At 43.1% G+C, this 19,815-nt stretch overlaps 1 protein-coding gene across 2 annotated transcripts in view; it reads right to left on the bottom strand.

Annotated features, from left to right (window-relative positions):
• Positions 1-9,911: 9,911 nt before the first annotated feature.
• Positions 9,912-19,815, bottom strand: part of LOC139159740 (class I histocompatibility antigen, F10 alpha chain-like) — a 28,652-nt gene continuing 18,748 nt past the window's right edge. The window contains exons 4-8 of one of the 2 annotated variants that reach the window (XM_070737105.1): positions 17,218-17,499; positions 15,439-15,540; positions 14,885-14,917; positions 13,582-13,615; positions 9,912-11,894 (exon numbers count right to left, since the gene is read on the bottom strand). In XM_070737105.1, the coding sequence (XP_070593206.1) occupies positions 13,596-13,615; positions 14,885-14,917; positions 15,439-15,540; positions 17,218-17,499 (437 nt within the window). In that variant the 3' untranslated portion in view covers positions 9,912-11,894; positions 13,582-13,595. Of the gene's footprint in view, positions 11,895-12,703; positions 13,150-13,581; positions 13,616-14,884; positions 14,918-15,438; positions 15,541-17,217; positions 17,500-19,815 lie in introns of those variants that run through there. The other variant, XM_070737106.1, reaches the window with a different exon arrangement.

Genomic DNA, 19,815 nt, shown 5'->3' with positions numbered 1-19,815 from the left:
TGTTCTACCCTCAGGTGCTTTGGAGAATAGGTTGATTTCTTCTTAGTTGTGGCAACCCCTGAGATATTGGAACACTGCTATCATGTCTCCCCTGGTCCTTTTTTTCATTAAACTAAATATATCCAGTTTCTGCAGCTGTTCTTCATATGTTTTAGCCTCCAGTCCTCTCATCATCTTTGTTGCTCTTCTCTGTACTTTTTCTGGAGCCTCAACATCCTTTTTGCATTGTGGCAACCAAAACTGAACGCAGTATCCCAAGTGTGGCCTTACCAACGCATTATAAAGTGGTATTAACACTTCACATGATCTTGATTCTATCCCTCTGTTAATGCAGGCTAGAACTGTGTTGGCTTTTTTAGCAGTTGCTACACACTGCTGGCTCATATTTAAATGGTTGTCCACTAGGACTCCAAGATCCCTCTCACAATTACTACTACTGAGCACGCTACCACATATACTGTACCTGTGCATTTTGTTTTTCTTGCCTAAATATAGAACCTTACTTTTTTCACCATTGAATTTTATTTTGTTTGATAGCGCCCAATGTTCAAGTCTGTCAAGATCCTTCTGTATCTTGAGGCTATCTTCTGGAGTGTTGGCTACTCCTGCCAGTCTGATATTGAAGAATACTGGACCTAAAACATGGGGCATCCCACAGCTGACCTCCCTCCATGTCAATGTAGTTCCACAGAAAACTACACATTATGTTAATTTTATTTTCAGCTAATAGAAATGTCCCCAGCAATGCCAGCCAAAGCAAAGCTTTGCATGCAAAACCTGTTTTGCAAACATAGAAACATAGAAGACCGATGGCAGAAAAAGACCTCATGATCCATCTAGTCTGCCTTTATACTATACAAAACCTTACAAGAATCATGGTCCAAGGGCCAGCTTAAGATTGTTAAAGTAAAAGAAGACAATTATATAAAACTAGTAAATCAAACCAAAGTAGAATTAGGAAAATGAAGTAACCTACAATTGTCATTGATGGGAAGAATAGCATCAATTAAAATGAGCATACTTCTGAAATTTCTATACCTATTTCAAACCATACCAATAAAATTGAACTCTAAATTTTTTACAGAATTAAATAAAATAATATCCAAATTCATATGGCAAGGTAAAAAATCGAGAATAAAGATAGTAGATTTACAAGACATAAAAAACAGAGGGGGATTCGGAATGCCAGATTGGAAAATGTATTATAAAGCAGCTTCATTGATGTGGATAAAAGAATGGATCAATCTTGATAATAAACGAATTTTACAATTGGAAGGCCATGATTTGGAGAAAGGTTGGCATGCCTACTTATGGGACATAGGAGATAAAATACCAAAATATTTTAATAGACATCTAATCAGACAATCTTTACTTAAAACATAGAAAGAGATAAGACATAAACATTATATAAAAATACCAAATTGGCTATCCACAATGGAAGCTCTAATATACCCAAATACAATAGAAATGACAAAAAAAATCAAATATAAAGAAATATTAGATATGAACTGTAAACTCAAAAGCAGGGAATAATTAATAATACAAAACATACATATAGATTGGTGGACATATCTACAAATCAAATCTAGATATAAAAAGGATATGGAACAATCAGGTATAGAAAGAACTACCCAACCACTAGACAAACTATTGACAGGCCTGGAAGAAAAAGCAATATCTAAATATATATAAATATCTAATGGAATATGAAAGACCAGAGGAGATAGTCAAAGGTACAATGATTGCCTGGGTGAAAAACGTTGGCCACAATATATATATAGAGAGAGGAATGGGAACAGATTTGGAAGAGAAATATCAAATTAACAAAATCCACAATATATAAAGAAAACCAATATAAAATGCTATACCGTTGGCATCTTCCACCCAAAAGACTAGCCAAAATGCACAAAAATTACAGTCCAATGTGTTGGAAATGTAATAACACTCAAGGCACCTTCTTTCGCCTATGGTGGTTATGTCCAGAGACAAGAAAATATTGGAAAAAAATAAATAATTGGTTGTGTCAAATAACAAATACAAAAATAGAATATACGCCAGAATTTTTTTCTACTGGGTATTATGAGAGGTACCTATTCTAAAAATGTAAAATATTTAAGCTTGCATATTACAACAGCTGCAAGCATTGTATTTGCACAGAACTGGAAAAATCCGCAAATACCTGAAGACAATGAGATCATGAAGAAAATATACGACTGTGCAGAGATGGACAGATTGACAATGGAGCTTAATAATCGAAAAGAATCGGACTACTGTATTATGAAACCTGGACAAAATGGTACCAATGGACAAAAAAAAGAAACTTAAAAGAAGCATTGAAATAAAATATTAATTTAAAAACAATTAAAAGATAATATCGATAGGAATACATAGAAACATAGAAGACTGACGGCAGAAAAAGACCTCATGGTCCATCTGGTCTGCCCTTATACTATTTTTTGTATTTTATCTTAGGATAGATATATGTTTATCCCAGGCATGTTTAAATTCAGTTACTGTGGATTTACCAACCACATCTGCTGGAAGTTTGTTCCAAGGATCTACTACTGTTTCAGTGAAATAATATTTTCTCATGTTGCTTTTGATCTTTCCCCCAACTAACTTCAGATTGTGTCCCCTTGTTCTTGTGTTCACTTTCCTATTAAAAACACTACCCTCCTGGACCTTATTTAACCCTTTGACATATTTAAATGTTTCGATCATGTCCCCCCTTTTCCTTCTGTCCTCCAGACTATACAGATTGAGTTCATGAAGTCTTTCCTGATACGTTTTATGCTTAAGACCTTCCACCATTCTTGTAGCCCGTCTTTGGACCCGTTCAATTTTGTCAATATCTTTTTGTAGGTGAGGTCTCCAGAACTGAACACAGTACTCCAAATGTGGTCTCACCAGCGCTCTATATAAGGGGATCACAATCTCCCTCTTCCTGCTTGTTATACCTCTAACTATGCAGCCAAGCATCCTACTTGCTTTTCCTACCGCCCGACCACACTGCTCACCCATTTTGAGACTGTCAGAAATCACTACCCCTAAATCCTTCTCTTCTGAAGTTTTTGCTAACACAGAACTGCCAATGCAATACTCAGATTGAGGATTCCTTTTCCCCAAGTGCATTATTTTACATTTGGAAACATTAAACTGCAGTTTCCATTGCTTTGACCATTTATCTAGTAAAGCTAAATCATTTACCATATTACAGACCCCTCCAGGAATATCAACCCTATTGCACACTTTAGAGTCATCGGCAAATAGGCAAACCTTCCCTACCAAACCTTCCCCTATGTCACTCACAAACATATTAAAAAGAATAGGACCCAGAACAGACCCTTGTGGCACACCGCTTGTAACCTGTCTCTGCTCAGAATACTCACCATTAACAATAACTCTCTGATGTCTACGCTTCAACCAGCTTGAAATCCACGGAACTATCCAGGGATTAAGTCCAATCTTCACTAATTTATCTATCAGCTCTTTATATGGAACCGTATCAAAGGCTTCGCTGAAGTCCAGATAGGCAATATCCACGGCACCACCTTGATCCAACACCTTTGTGACATAGTCAAAGAAATCAGTGAGATTAGTCTGACATGATTTGCCTTCAGTAAAGCCACACTGGTTTGGGTCCAATAAGTTATTGTTTTTTAGGTGCTGATTTATCATCTTTTTGAGTAGAGTCTCCATCATTTTAACTATAACTGATGTCAAGCTAACTGGCTTGTAGTTACCAGCTTCTATGATGTAGATTCATCTGTAAATATGATAATGTATTTTTTTTTAAATGGAAAAATTTAATAAATATATATTGGGGGAAAAAAGATTGTTATCAAGAGTCTAAGGTTCAAGACTGAAATTATACAGTATAAATACCTGAGCCAAATACTGCTTCCCGCAAAAAGAATACTCTTGTGTAGGCTGCAGCCAACTGTCACTCATCAGAACATTTACTCTGTTGCTAGCCAATGACCAATAGCATCTTTTTTAAAAAAAATCAAGTTTTTTTATTTTGTATAGTTTATACCTATCATCCTGTGAATGGTGTGGTATTGGAGTATCGTACAATTCAATACAAATAAATATATTCATACTTATATTCCATTTTTCTTATTCCATATTATTTTCCCATAACTTTTACTACTACCCTTCCATTCTTTTTGTGTACAAAATTACACCAAAGCTGGAAAGTCACAAATAGCAGTCATGTGACAGCAGGAAAACTATTATAGGTGTGTAACAATTGCCAAGCACTTGAATCACAATGGTATGACAGTGGGGACTTGGTAATGGTTGTAGGTGTGAGGACCAGTCAGTGTTTTCAGTGCTGCCATAATCTGGAACAGTTGTCAAACAAATGATAGTGAATTGAGCCTTGCCTGAAGTTCCCTCCCTTTACAACGTGAAGTGTTAATACTACTTTATAAGGCCTTGGTAACGCCACACTTGCAATACTGCATCCAGATTTGGTTGCCACAATGCCAAAATGATGTTGTGACTCTAGAAAGAATGCAGAGAAGAGCAACAAAGATGATTAGGGGACTGGAGGCTAAAACATATGAAGAACAGTTGCAGGAACTGGGTATGAGCCTTGGTGGTGCAGTGGTTAGAGTGCAGTACTACAAGCTACTTCTGCTGATAACCATCTGCCAGCAGTTTGGCAGATCAAATCTCAGTAGACTCAAGGTTGACTCAGCCTTCCATCCTTCCAAGGTCAGTAAAATGAGGACCCAGATTGTTGGGGGAAATATTCTTATGCCCTGTAAACTGCTTAGAGAGGGCTGTAAAGCACTGTGAAGTGGTATATAAGTCTTGTGTAACTGAAACCTGGCTGGTTTCAGTTTGCCCAGACGGGTTTCACATATGGCATCAGCCCCGACCCCAGGGAAGTGGGGGAGGAGTGGCTATTATAGCCAGGGAGAGCCTTGGCCTGCGTAGACTCATTGCTCCAGAGATTGCGGGTTGCGAGTCCCTCCTTGTGAAGTTCGACTTAGGGGTTCAAGTGGGCCTGTTTCTCACGTACCTGCCTCCCAGCTGCGTGTCACAGGCCCTGCCTGTGCTACTCAAGGAGGTAGCCGGGTTGGCGGTGGAGTTCCCCAGACTTATTGTCTTGGGGGACTTCAACATGCCATCACTCGGCGAAACCTCTGGACTGGCACAGTAGTTCATGGCCACCATGACAGCCATGGACCTGACTCAAGTAATACAGGGTCCGACTCACGAGGGAGGGCACGCACCCTGTTAGATATTTGCCTGGGTGACCTACCCAGACAGGGTAAAAGTCAAAAGTTCAGATTTGTTTATTGCATGTTGATTGGTTGCCTTCTTTTGGTGCTTAAAATGTATCTTTGTAAAACTGCCCTGTTGCTGGCCTAGATTGTATAAATAGGAGAACTGTCATTGTATAGAGCTCTCAATACTCCATTGCTTCTTCACTGAATTGACTTCCTTGTCCTGTTAATGAAATAAACCTTGTTTGATTCAACGTTGCTTTGAGAGTTATTACATTGGCGACGAGGAAACCGACCCTCCGTGTGCTATCATGGCTACTCCATCGGTAGTCCAGCCACCTGAATTCTTTGACCCAGAAAGAATGACCTGGACAGCCTACATGGCGAAGTTTGAAATATTTTTGGAAGCGGCCGGCATGAAAGACGCTGACAGCGGCCGCAAGCGTGCCCTTTTCCGCAATTACTGTGGCACACAGATTTTTGAGCTGGCAGAAACCCCCACTGACCCTGAACCGGCGAACTCAGTTTCCTGGGACACTCTCTCATCCAAGCTAGCCGCTCACTTCAAGCCTATGAAGCCAGCTAGAGTTTTTTGCCATCAATTCTCCCGGATGTCACAAGCAGAGGGGGAAACGATCAATCAGTTTGCGACTCGCCTCAGAACTGTTCTCTCGAAATGCCAATTCGATAATCCAGAGGCTCGTCTCACTGATGCCTTAATCTTTGGCATGCGTAACATTACGATCCGGAACAAGCTCCTCTCTGAGGAGGAATCCTCGCTACAGGATGTCATTAAAGCCGCACAAACTATTGAAGTTGCCCAAGCCGCAGCTGCGGAGCTTAAGAGCAATGACAAGCATGCCACCGTTTTCCACATTGCAGAAGCCTCTTCTCAGATCTCTGTTCCTGCCGATGCCCATGACACCGCAACTGACTCCTATGATGACTACTGTTGCCAGATCAGGTCCCCTCCACCAAGACCTGCCAGATCACAATTCGCCGCCTTCTACTGTGCTGGCTGCTGAGGCAATCATCCCCGTTCCCACTGCCCCTTCCAAGATGTCTTCTGCCGCCGCCGCGACTGAAGAGGGCACATCGTGGAAGCCTGTCGAGCTCGCCTCCCTGACGATCTTCCCATGACTTCGCCATCCCAGCGACAACAGCCACTGCCACCCCTGCTGACAGACAACCGCCTACCGTGCCAGCCGACCAGAGGGAACCGCCGTGCTTCGGGAAATTTCTCCTGCGACTGGAACCGAGGTAATCCGAACCCCGGCGCAGCTGCCAGTTCCAGCCCGACCACCACAAAGCTTGTGGTGCCCTTGCTTCTCAACCATAGACCTTGCCAAATGGAACTGGACACGGGATCAAAATATTCCCTTATGCCGTGGCATAAATTAAAACTGTATATGCCTTCCATGACTGTAGCTCAACTTGAGCCCATGGCCACGGCCATTAAGGACTTCCAGGGTAATCCTATTCGGGTTCTGGGCAAGGCACGGGTGCCAATTATATTTAAAGGGGTAAATCACATCCTTCCCCTACTTGTGGTTCAAGGACTAACCATTCTCTTTTAGGATTGGAGTGGATGAGCCCCCTAGGACTGGCTGTCACAGGCATTCATAAGTTAACCAGCTGTACCATGCCTAACTTTGTCCATGAGTTTCCTGGGGTATTTGATTCTGCGTTGGGCACATACAAGGGGCCACCCATTTCTTTCTCCCTAGATCCTAAGGTTCCCCCCATACGATTGAAGCCCCGCAGGGTGCCCTTGCCCATTCTCCTCAAATTGGACCTCCAATTAGATAAACTTATTGCTCAAGGGATATTAGTACCAGTAGACCATGCCCCATGGGAAATGCCTATAGTAACCCCAATGAAGCCTGATGGGTCCTTGAGAGTTTGTGCTGATTACAAATCTACACTAAACAAGGCCCTGCAGCACAACTCATACCCCATTCCAGTAGTTCAGCAACTACTGCTGGGACAAGGCAAACTATTTGCAAAGCTCGATTTAGCCCAGGCTTATCAACAGCTCCCCGTTGATGAGGCCACTGCCCTCTCATAGACTATAGTCACCCATAGGGGTGCCTTCAAGTGCACCAGGCTGCAGTTTGGAGTAAGTGTCGCCCCGGGTCTTTTTCAACGCCTCATGGAACGCCTATTAGTTGGAATAGAAGGCGTGGTGCCATATTTTGATGACATCTTGATACCTGGGGAGGATTATGACCAATTGAACTGCAGAATCAGGGAAGTCCTTTCTAGACTACAGGACTAGGGCCTTAAGTTAAAGGCAGACAAGTGTGTCTGGGGCACTACCAGTGTTGACTTTTTGGGCTTCAAAATAGATGGTGAGGGAATCCACCCCACCCAGGACAAGTTTAGGGCAATTAAAGAAGCCCCAGAGCCCTCAAACAAAGCGGGGCTGCAAGCCTTCCTGGTCCTATTAAATTTTTATTCTGTTTTTTTGAAACAGAAGGCCTCTGCAGCTGAGCCGTTACAGGTCCAAGTGACCACCCTCGGGATGAAAAGGCTCAAAAGCTCTTGTGGCCAGTCAGAGGGGTATCTAATAAATAGAACATTTCTCATTGTTTTATTCAGAAGAAGGGGCTCAAATACAGATTGAATTCTCACCAAATGCTTTAAAGCCTCTCCAACCTGTTGGCTTCCTTGGGCAGCATTGAATGAAAAGGAATTGTCTTGGGCTGCCTATGAATCATATATAGTTAATGTACACTTTTATTTTTTTATATTATTTATTATAAGATTAAAGGTTTTGTGGGACTGCATTATTAGCTGGCCAAAGCTGAATGTGGCTCTCGTGTTGCAGGTTGGAGGCGTCCGCTTTAAATCTCCCACTTTTTATGCTGTGAAGCCCAAAAGGAATTGGGGTAAAAGACCCCCCCACCCCCTTTTCACCCATCCTTGAACAGAAAGCATTCACTTTTCAGGTAGTCCTCGATTTACAACAGTTCATTTAGTGACCATGAAAAGCTACAACAGCACTGAAAAAAAAGACACATGACAATTTTTCACAATTATGACCCTTTCAGCTTCCTCATGCTCAGGTGATTTATATTTGGGTGCTTGGCAACTGACTCATATTTATGACCTTTGCAGAGTTTAGCGGTCAAGGGGTCTCTTTTGCAACCTTCTGACCAGCAATGTAGAGGGGAAAACCAGATTCACTTAACAACTGTGTTACTGATTTAACAACTGCAGTGAACCACTTAACAGCTGTGGCATGAATGCTCGTAAAATGGGGCAAAACTCTGTTAACACATTTTTCATTTAGCAACCTAAAATTGTCGTAAGTCGCGGACTATCTGTAATATGGGGGACATCTTTCCCAGCAATCAGGGGTCTCCCCACTCTTGGGCCACTGCATCAGATTGGGCAGCTGAGGAGCCCAGAGAGGATCTCTCAGAAGCAGGAGAAGCTGCCCTTCTGCAAGGGGACCAGGACGGCTCTGGCCGGGCCTTGAACTCCTGCCTCCCAAAGGGCCCCTGGATGAGGCTCAGAGACCAGGAGGATTTGAGGGAAAAGCAGCCTCTGTTCCTGCCATCAATAAGCCAAGACCAAAAGCAGCCATTTTACAGACGATCAGCTGGTGATGCTGGAGAAACAGACACAGAAACAAAATGGCCGCCTCCTCCCCAAAGGAGCAGACAGGAGTTCCCCTCCCCCACCCAGTTTTTGCCTTGGTTCCAACTCTTCTCCCCCCTCAGAGTGAAATGGAGTCTCTGAGCAACAGAAGGGAAAATCCTTGTTATTCCCAACTTCCAATAAGACTCAGCAGCTCAGGTGAGTAGAAATGGGGGGAAAAACACATTTATTTTCAGCAAACAACTTTGGTCTTCTTACAGTGTGTGTGAAATGGTTATTGGGGAAGCAGCCAGGCCCAACTCTGGATCTCCTGCTCCATTTTTCTTAGAATTAACCTTTTTACTTTATTTCAAAGATTAAAATCCCAAATAAAAAATAAAAAGATTAAACAGAGACAGAACAAAACTAAACAAAAACATTGAAAAAACAATTTTAAAGAGAGAAAATGACATATTATGCCTCCCAGTTGAACCCTGAGTAATCTGTTGCAACAATAGTAGCTTCCTCCTTTGCAAAAGAGGCCCAGAATTTATAATCTTGTACATCTATTTGCAACCTGACCTGGCATAGATTACATATGGGAAAGAAAAAAATAGTTAATAGATTGAAAAACATCAAAGTTAAAATTTAAGGCACTCTGCTAATAGTCTTTTATAATTTATTCATAGAAAGTCTACACAATTTCTTATTGGCCACAAATCACTTTGATCATTAAATCTGAATGCAGGTCAAATAATCTGTGTCTAATTTTAAATAGTAAAACCTTCCCTTAGGTTTTCAGTTAAGAACTTTATCAACAATTATATCTCATTTCCAAAGTTCAGAAGTCTCTGTTCTAAATATCTTATTCATGTTGAATAATCTCAGAGTTCTTGTCAATTTTTTCTGAAAAACCAAATACTTGTTCACATCTGAGAGTGACAAATGGAATTCCAATTCCTCACACTGGAAATCAGGTACAACTTATTTCCTGCTTTTGGATACCACATTGATTTTGCAAACCCTTTCTTGACCTATCTTTTCTTTATATTGTCACATAAAACTGTAAATTGGAGAGCATTCTTCTTTCTTTTTTTAAAAAAACTAATTTTTATTTGATTTTTTAAAACCATACAAACACATAAAAGACATTAACAAATCATTCAAATAACTTCATTTAGATTTCTGTAGCATCAGCGTATCAATTTCACTACATTATTATCCAACTATCTTATCAATAATCTTTTCCATTTAATATTTACCTTTTATATTAGTTATTTATTTTGTGTTAGTATTTACAAGTACTGATTATTAATTACTGGTTATATATACACGTATATATTATTATTCTTTTCAAGCCATATATACAATTATTCCCACATGGTATAGAATTCTTTCCTTTGATCATTCTACAATTCTATAGTAAGCCTGCTCATTTCTGCACAGTCCAACATTGTCTTTATTATTATTATCTCTGTTAAGTGGGGGAGGGGTTCATCCTTCCATGTTTGTGCAAGTGCTAATCTGGCAGCCGTTAATATATATATTATAAAATAATAATTCATTTTTGTACATTGCCCTCTCATGATCCCCAGAAGACAGGTTTCTGGCTTTAATTCTAATTCATATTTTGTCATTTCCTTTATCCAATTACTGATCATATTCCAAAATTTCCTAATAACTGTACACGTCCAACATAAGTGGCAAAATGTTCCATGATCAGTTTTACACTTCATTTTGGATTTACGTTCAGATAGATTTTGGCTAATCTTGCCGGGGCATAATGCCACTGGTAGAACAATTTCTTTATACGCCACTAATAAAGTCAATTTATAATGTTCCTTTCATATTTTTTCCCAATCTTCTAATTGGATCATGCAGCCAAAATTTTTCATCCAGGCTAACAGATTCTCTTTCACTATTTCTTCAATGTTATCATAATATAAAAGATAATTATACATTTTTGTAAAAAATTAATATCTGGTTCAATCAATATTTTATCTATTAAATTATATTTCTTAGCTATACCAAATTTTACCAGGCCTGGTAAAATATATTTCTATATCTATCTACTTTGTATTTGATAATATGTTATCCAATTCATACTTTTCCCTTCCTCTTCTAATTTTTGACTGATCTTTAAGCGTCCAGTTGAGTCTAACAAATCATCATATTTTATCTTTTTTTGTTATATCTACCGTGTTGGGATGTCAACGTCTCAATTGTTGAAAGCCACCTGGGTATCTCTACATAATGTTTACTCCTTATTTTTCTTCATATGTATAATATTGTTGCTCTTTAGCATGTGATTGAAATTGTGTGTGTTTTCTATCCTTTCCCCCCCCCATAAATGGGCATTCTTCTTTCAATGATCTCCCAAAATAAATTATGTTCTTTCAAAGACATGAAAAACACTCTTAGTTTTCTCTTCAAAGGTAAGAGAAGCAGATAAGCAACAGCTTCCACAGGGAAATTTTCTTTTTACTCCTGTGGTAGAATTAAATAAGGGGGGGGGGGATTTTCCCATAAAAAAATTAAGGGAGAAATATTGAGGGTCTTTTTAAAAAAAGGTTAGAAAGAGCCAGATTACAATATAATACTGTGTAAAGGTAAATGTAACATCCACCACAAATTCCTTACAGTTAAAAATAATAATTTTGAATTTAATGAGCAAAAAAATGTTGTAAAAGTCAAATAGAAGCATTGTAAAATAGGTCAAAAGTCAAATAATTATGAATCGGGTGATTGTAAAAGTTCAAGAAGTGCAGTTAAAACCCAGATGTGCTTAAGAAAACTGAGCAGCTGAAGGCAAAGGATGGCAAGAGATTAGACCTTCTGATCACTCAATAATAAAAATTGCAGGCATCCAGCCCCCTCTCTTCTCTGTCTGTGCATGATTGTCCGAAGATCATCTTGGGTCATTTCTAGTCTCCCCTTTAAAAAAAGGGAGCAAAACCACCAAATAACCAGCTTTTGTGTCAAAATCAGCAGTTCGTGGGCAGCAGGAAAAAACGATCTCTGTTCAGCACTTGATGATGGAGGAAGGTTCGTGTTCCATTTTTCTAAACTCTGAAAAATATAAATGGCACTTACACACAAAAAAATAAGGGACAGAAAAAAACCCCTCCCCTTTCAATCCAAGCAACTCTGATGAAGATTAACATCTCATCACTCTCCCTTAAAGTAAAACCAGCTACTCTTCATCCTGTTCCTCACCCCAATTCACTATGAACCCTTCTCTAAAACCTGTCAATCAGCAGAAGCCTGTTACTGATCAGAAATTACAGCACAAGTCTAGAAGCTATATTAAAAATGCTATTACGAGCCATGCAAAGCAGTTTGGGCCACTCTAGGAGGTCAGGCCAGAACTCAGGACCTTCTGTGGCCGTGGCTTGGTGGGCATAGAAAGGGAAGGATACTGCAAAATCTCCATTCTCACCTGACTCTGAGACCAGCCAGGGATGGTATTTGCAGATTCTCTATACAGTGTTCCCTCAATTTTCATGGGGGATGCGTTCCGAGACCGCCCGCAAAAGTTGAATTTCCGCGAAGTAGAGATGCGGAAGTAGATACACTATTTTGGCTATGAACAGTATCACAAGCCTTCCCTTAACACTTTAAACCCCTAAGCTGCAATTTCTCATTCCCTTAGCAACCATTTAGATTATTACTCACCAGGTTTATTTATTAAAGTTTATTAAAAAACTATATTTATTAGAGGTGGATGAAAGTTTGGGGATGACATATGATGTCATTGGGCGGAAAAAAACGTGGTATAAAGGAAAAAACCACGAAGTATTTTTTTAATTAATATTTTTGAAAAAACGTGGTATAGACTTTTTGCGAAGTTTGAACCCTTGAAAATCGAGGGAACACTGTACTACTCAAAATTTCTGCTACCGGTTCTCCAGAACCTGTCAGCACCTGCTGAATTTCCTCCCTGGCCCATAACTCTGGAAGCAAGCAGAGGTCCTCCCAGAGTCTGAAAACTGCCAGGCGGGAGTAAAGCCAGTGGAAGGAGGTGCCCTTACTCACTGGGGGGAGCAGTGGAGTCCCCCCAAACCCTTTCTGGTCCAAAAACAGCCAGGTGGGGCGGGAGTCTTGCTAGGAGGCTCCTTTTACGCCAGGACCCAGCAGAGCCGAATGGAATTTCTGCATGGGAAATGGGGAAACCTGGGATGCTGTAGCTGGAGGGTCAGGATGGGCTGCTCTGTGGAAGACTTGCTGGATGCCTGGGACGGAAGGAGACTGCCTGTCCAGGTGGGCATGAAGATTGCATGGAGAGTGGACTGTGCTGAAGAACGAAGCTGGAAAACCAACTAGGCTAAATAAAGGTATTTAAAAGAAAAGGGAAATATATATATAAATAGGAATGCTGGGGGGTTTGTTTGTTTGTTTGTCTCTCTTCCTCTCTGTCACTTGTGAACCGAACCAGATGGATATTTCTCCCAACACCCTGAGGACACTCAAATCTCCTCTTTGCAGGTCTCTGAGACTCCTGATCCCAGACAGTCTGAGCCTGAGAGGGGCCCCAGTCTGGCCTTGCAGAATAAGAATTTGGGGGCAGGCAGGCCTCTCCCCAGAGCCCATTTGAATCTCCCTCAAATTCCTCACTTTGTAACCTCTGAGTAGATTAGAAGAGAACAAGGATTTTCCAAAGTATCTTCACCATTAGTTTTTCCTGGGACCTCAAAGCCCTCAATCTCCATTCCTTCCTCTCCCCCAACTCCATACAGCCCCCATTGGGGTCACTCACCTGCGAGGGGGCTGCTAAATGGCCTGGTTCCTCCCTGCATTGGAGAGAGACACAGAGTGAGATGACAGAAAGGGAATGGACACATGAACAGGAATGCTTTGTCCTGATCCTCTTCTCTCTCTTCACCATTAAACCTCTGCAGCCTCATGAATCTCTCAGAGGAGACCAGCCTGTTCATTTATTTCATGATTTAACTTCTATGACATCCATCTCTCCAAAGTGACTCCAGGAAGCTTGCAATAAAATTCAACAAATGCCATATAAAATATTTTAAACATTACATTACAACCTAGATTCCTCCACCAGATCACATTGCCATTGCTCCGACAACAAGATCATATCTGGTGTGTGACCACTGTCTTGAGTTGGGCCCAAGATGATCTGGAAAAGGTCCATGTCCACCATGGTGAACATGAACTTCTGGGCGGCTTCTGAGACCAAACCCAGGGATGGCAGATTGACGACTCCCAGGACCAAAATGCTGGGGCAATTCCATGCCAACCTTGAGATGGTCTCCAGCACTCAGGAAGGGAGGTGGCCATGCATCAAGGAGGCTGGTACAGTATTAACAAGCCCAACTGATCTCTTGAGCTTAGATTCAGAAACAGGGAATCACAACCAGAAACCTGGGGATCAAGGCCCTTAAAGGCCAAAAGAGACTCAGAGGACCACTGCCATCCCATCTGCCCTTGGCCCTGGAGACTGGCTGGTGCCAAACCCTCAACCCAGCTGGACGCATCTCTAAGAAGAGAATCTCCCCACTTCCAGAATCAGCCAGGTCTCAGCTATGCCACCTGAAGAGTCTCTAACCATTGGGGATCACGGCATTGCCAGTGGTTTTCCTATTTCCCACCAAGGAATGAAGGGCTCTTTCCCTGAAAGGGGCCCAGGCTCCACCATGCAGACTGTGGGCTGCCTTCCCTGCCTGGATGAAAGTGCCTGGAAATCCAACAGGGAGAGTTCCCCTTCTCCTCCGCAGGAACAAACCAGTGCAAGGAAAGTGGATTCTGCAAGTTCCTCCTACTTGGAAACCAGAGCAGCTTCTCCCTCAGAGCAAACTTTTCACCCAGGTGGATCTTCTCATCCTCTGGGGGGTTTCTTGTCCTGGATCTTCACTCCCAATATCAGCCTGGCCCTTATGGAAAGGGGGCCTCCTTCCCCAGCTTAGTTCTTAGGAGGAAATAGCAGAACTATGCAGCTTCATGAGTTGCTTTTGTCCTTAAACACACACACACACACACAATCCTCAAGTGATGGTGCCTGTGAAGTTGGAGATTACATGGAAGGAGGAATATTTACTCACTTGGGACTGCATTGTAGTCTTCTTGAGGTCTGTCTGCAAGGAGAAAAATCAGTGAAAGCTCAAAAAAAGTCCCAACAGAGATCAGCCAATCTCTCCCTCAGTAAGAGGAGGAACCCCAGGAGGTATTTCACAGTCGCCTTGTCCCATCAATAAAGACAGAAAGATCTTCAAAATACAAATGTGTCTCCTGATTTGCCCCAAGAGAGACCTGCTGCCTCTGAGATGGGTGGAGGGGAATTGGGGGAAGCAGCTGGGAGGGGAGGGAGGTTCCCATGGAAATCCTTCTCTGCTGCTCTTTGATCAAAGCCTTTGAGGGGGACAAAGGAACTGGGAGGCCTCTTCCCCACTCAGAAGAACCTCAGACTGCCTGAATCTCAGACTCAGCTGAACCGAGACTGGAGTCCCAGCAAGAGGCTGAGATCTCAGATGCTGCCCAAGAGGGCTGGGACAACAGGACAGAAGGAGGCCCAGAAGGAGCTCCCCAAAGGGAAAGACAGGGGGAATCTCCCCTTCTTCCTTCCATCACCCCACCACCACCACCAAAAAATACTTACTGATGATGAATACCACAATCCCAGCAATCACACCCACCACAACCTGAGCAGCCACAACAAAGCCGATGATGAGCCAAAGGTTGGATTTTGAATCGGTGGGTTCTGAATTGGGAGAAAGAGCAATTAAATTTGATTATTTCCTGTATCATGGTGACAATCATCTATAAAAAAAATTGAATTTTAATTTTGAAATTTTGGAAATCTGGTGTACGATAGGGAAACTTCTGAGCATGTGCAGAGTTCTTTGAGAGGGGGATTTTTTCCTTGGGTTTTATGCTGAGCCTCAGGAATCCACATATCGTATCATAAAACAATGTGCAACTTCTTTCTTAGAGAAGCAACACAGAGTTTTTATATTATTATTATTGTTGTTGTTATTATTATTATTATTATTAATTAGATTTGTATGCCGCTCCTCTCCGTAGACTCGGGGCGGCTCACAACAATAATAAAAACAGTGTACAATAACAAATCTAATATTTAAAAATATCTAAAAACGCATTACCGGTATTTAAAAAACATACACACAAGCATACCATACATAAAACTATATAGGTCTGGGGAGATGTTTTATGCTGAGCCTGAGGAATTCACATATCGTATTATAAAATAATGTGCAAGTTCTTTCTCAGAGAAGCAACACAGAGTGACCTTTTGACCTTTAAAGCAGGAAACCCTGTTAGTCTCTGATGGGAAAAAGCTCAGACTTGGGAGCCTCTTTTCTGACTCCTGATGTCCATCAGTCCAGCCAAAATTTGCCTTCAGAAAAGGGGCTACCAGATTCCTCCTGATTCTTCCACTTTCTTTCTTTCTTTATGTATTAGATTTATGCCGCCCCTCTCCATAGACTCGGGGCGGCTAACAATAGTAGTAAACAGCATATAACAAATCTAATGTTTAAAATAATTAAAAAAACCTTATTTAAAACCAAACATACACACAAACATACCATGCATAAATTGTATAGGCCTAGGGGGAAAAGGGTAGATCAGTTCCCCCAAGCCTGACGGCAGAGGTGGGTTTTAAGGAGCTTACGAAAGGCAAGGAGGGTGGGGGCAATTCTGATCTCCGGTGGGAGCTGGTTCCAGAGGGTCAGGGCCACCACAGAGAAGGCTCTTCCCCTGGGTCCCGCCAGACGACATTAGTCGACGGGACCTGGAGAAGACCGACTCCGTGGGACCTAACCGGTCGCTGGGATTCATGCGGCAGAAGGCAGTCCTGGATGTGTTCTGGTCCGATGCAATGAAGGGCTTTATAGGTCATAACCAACACTTTGAATTGTGACCGGAAACTGATCGGCAACCAATGCAGACTGCGGAGTGTTGGAGTAACATGGGCATGTTTAGGAAAGCCCATAATTGCTCTCGCAGCTGCATTCTGCACGATCTGAAGTTTCCGAACACTTTTCAAAGGTAGCCCCATGTAGAAAGCATTACAGTAGTCGAGCCTCGAGGTGATGAGGGCAATTGTAAACAAAAGCAAATCTATTTCTGATTCTCAGTGTAACTGCTGCTTTTCTGCTGGGAGGAAGAACCAGGGGAGGCCTAAAAGAGGATGTAAGGGCATTTCATCAGGATCGGACAAGTATTGTGATGGGATTCTGTAGTTTCCTTTCTATCACCTGAAGTCAGTTCTAGGGTCTGATGCCTGCAGCTTCACCAAACCAATGGATAAAAGCTCAGGTATGTTCACTTCTGGACACATCTAGGGCCCGATTTCTCTCCCGCCACCCTCCAGGCTGCCCAAGAGCCCGGCCTTTCCCTCCCTGCAGCCTCTCACCCTTCAGCTCCAAGTCCAGAGGATCCTGCAGGCCGTCGTGCTCCACGCGGCACCGATAGCGGCCCCTCTCTTTGGGGTCGACCCGGATGCTGATCCAGTAGTGGTAGGTCCCATCCGCATTGGGGGTCAGAAACCCATGGAAGGTGTCCTGCAGCCAGACCTCCCCGTCCCTCGTCCAGGAGGCATCGATCTCCCTGGGGTAGAAGCCGTGGACCCGGCAGACGTGCGTCTCCATCCCATCCTCCACCTCCGTCCTGCTGCTCATCATCACCACTGGAGGCTCTGCGGAAACACCGGAATTGATTCTGAGCCCCTCCAGAGACTGAAAGGTGGGTGAGAAAATCAGGGGCAGGAAACTCTCCCCCTATTTCCCCCTCCACACCTGAAGCATCTCAAGGGGTTTGGGGAAATGCTCCGAATCTGGAAAACGTTCAACCACAAGAACTCCTGATTTTGAGTCCTTCCCAGGGACTCAGCCTGAAAAACCTCCGGCAGCAAATTGAGGGTCCAAGGAAATTCCTCTCTGTCTGCTTTGAACTCTGGCTGATCTTGGGCTGCTCCCTTCAGGGGAGGGAGAGTGGAAATGGTCTCTTAGGTTCCCTCTTAAAACAGGAACTACACAGAAGATTCTCTCTACTTTCTGCATCCTCTTCTGCTCCCCTGAATCTGAGGCTGCTCCAGGCCTCTTTCCAAGGGACAAAACCACTGCCTTGTGTAAGTTGCGCGCGCGCACTAGCGCACACCCCAAAATACCCCCCCGCACACCCTTTTCCAAGGGTGCGCAAGGAACTGGGCGTTGGAGTTGGGGGCGGGGAGCGACAAAAGTGTTGAGGCGCCGTGCGCGCTGCCCATCCCCCTGCCAGCTTGCAGTGGACATTGGTGTAAGGAAAGGGAGCCGCGGCCGCCCCCGCCTCCCCATGGTGCCTCTCTCCCCCTCACGCCCCTGGCCTCTCCCCGCTGCCCCCTGCCCACCTGATCCGCCCCCTCTCCGGCTTTCTCCGCCTGCTGCATTGGGGCACGACTTCTCCCGCGGCGGCTGCGACTTCTCCTCCTCATCCGCGCTCCCAGCCAGGGGGCTGCAAGAGGGTTTTCTCCGCGCGCTTTGGGAATGCCCGCCCCGCTCCTCTCGCAGCCCCTTCGCTGGGAGCGCTTTCGTCCCGAACTTTCAGCAAGGGGGCTGCAGTAGAGGTAGGGCAGGCATTCCCGAAGCACTTGGAGAAAGTGCTCTCGCAGCCCCCTCTCTGACAGACAGAGAGAGGGAGAGAGAGCAACAGACAGAGCAAGATGGAAAGAGAGAGGGCGAGAGAAAGTAAGTGAGAAAGAGAGAGAGAGCGAAAGAGAGGGGGAGAGAGAGATAGCAGGAGAAAGAACAAGAGAGAGAAAGCAAGCAAGAGAGATAGAAAGAAAGAGGGAGAGAAAGAAAGCAAGAGAGAAAGAAAACAACAGAGAGTGAGAGAGAGCAACAGACAGAGCAAGATGGAAAGAGAGAGGGCGAGAGAAAGTAAGTGAGAAAGAGAGAGAGAGCGAAAGAGAGGGGGAGAGAGAGAGATAGCAGGAGAAAGAACAAGAGAGAGAAAGCAAGCAAGAGAGATAGAAAGAAAGAGGGAGAGAAAGAAAGCAAGAGAGAGAGAAAGAAAACAACAGAGTGAGAAAGAGCAACAGACAGAGCGACATAGGAAGAGGGAGAGACAAAGTGAGAAAAAGAGAGAGAGAGCAAGAGGGGGAGAGAGAAAGAGAGAGAAATGACTCTTGATTTAAAGCATATGGTAAAAAACAGCCAAATAATAACAGAGGGAAAAAAACAGCCGTGTGTGTGTTTGTGTGTGTGTGTGAACTCTTGAACCATTTCCAATAACTGTTATTAGAAATGGTCCAAGAGTTCACATACACACACACACACACAAGGGGGGAGGAGACAGGGATGGAAAAAGAGGAGAAGATAGTAATAATAGTAATAGATTTTGCTTTTGTTTTATTATTAATTTCTTTTAATAAAAAAGGGAAATTTTTTGTTTGTTTATTTATTTATTTATTTATTTATTTATTTATACATACATACATACATACATACATACATACTTCTATACCGTCCAGTCCCAAAAGGACAGCCGCTCAGACACTGTACTTTTCCAGCCACACCGAAAAAAAATTAGAGGGAACATGGGACACAACCCCAACTTTAAGGGGAAGAGAGATGAAACGGAATCTCACACTTATCAATTTGGAAAAGAGATTTTGTCTCTGAAAAAAGGGGGGGGCAGAGAGAGAATGATGTCAATGGGAAGAGAGAGGGGGTCCTCTTCCCCAAGCAGGTAGGGGCTGTTGGTGATGATAAGTGGGGGGGGATTCCCCTATTGATCCTAATCTCATGAAGCTAATCCTGGAGGGATCAAGGGCCCCAGGGGGGAAGGGAGAGACCGAGGGGGGAGGGGTGTTCTAGATCAGGGGTCAGGAACCTTTTTGGCTAAGAGAGCCGTAAACGCCACATATTTTGAAATATAATTCCGCGAGAGCCGTACAATATGTTTAAAGGGCCATTGACAGATCAATCGCTCCAATGTTCACTTAGTACAGCAAGGAATGCTCCTCCCTGCTGTA

The sequence above is a fragment of the Erythrolamprus reginae genome, chromosome 2 (assembly GCF_031021105.1).
Source record: "Erythrolamprus reginae isolate rEryReg1 chromosome 2, rEryReg1.hap1, whole genome shotgun sequence".
NCBI lineage: Eukaryota > Metazoa > Chordata > Lepidosauria > Squamata > Dipsadidae > Erythrolamprus > Erythrolamprus reginae.
Note: the sequence above shows the minus strand (reverse complement) of the source record. Positions and strands in the feature narration are given on the sequence as shown.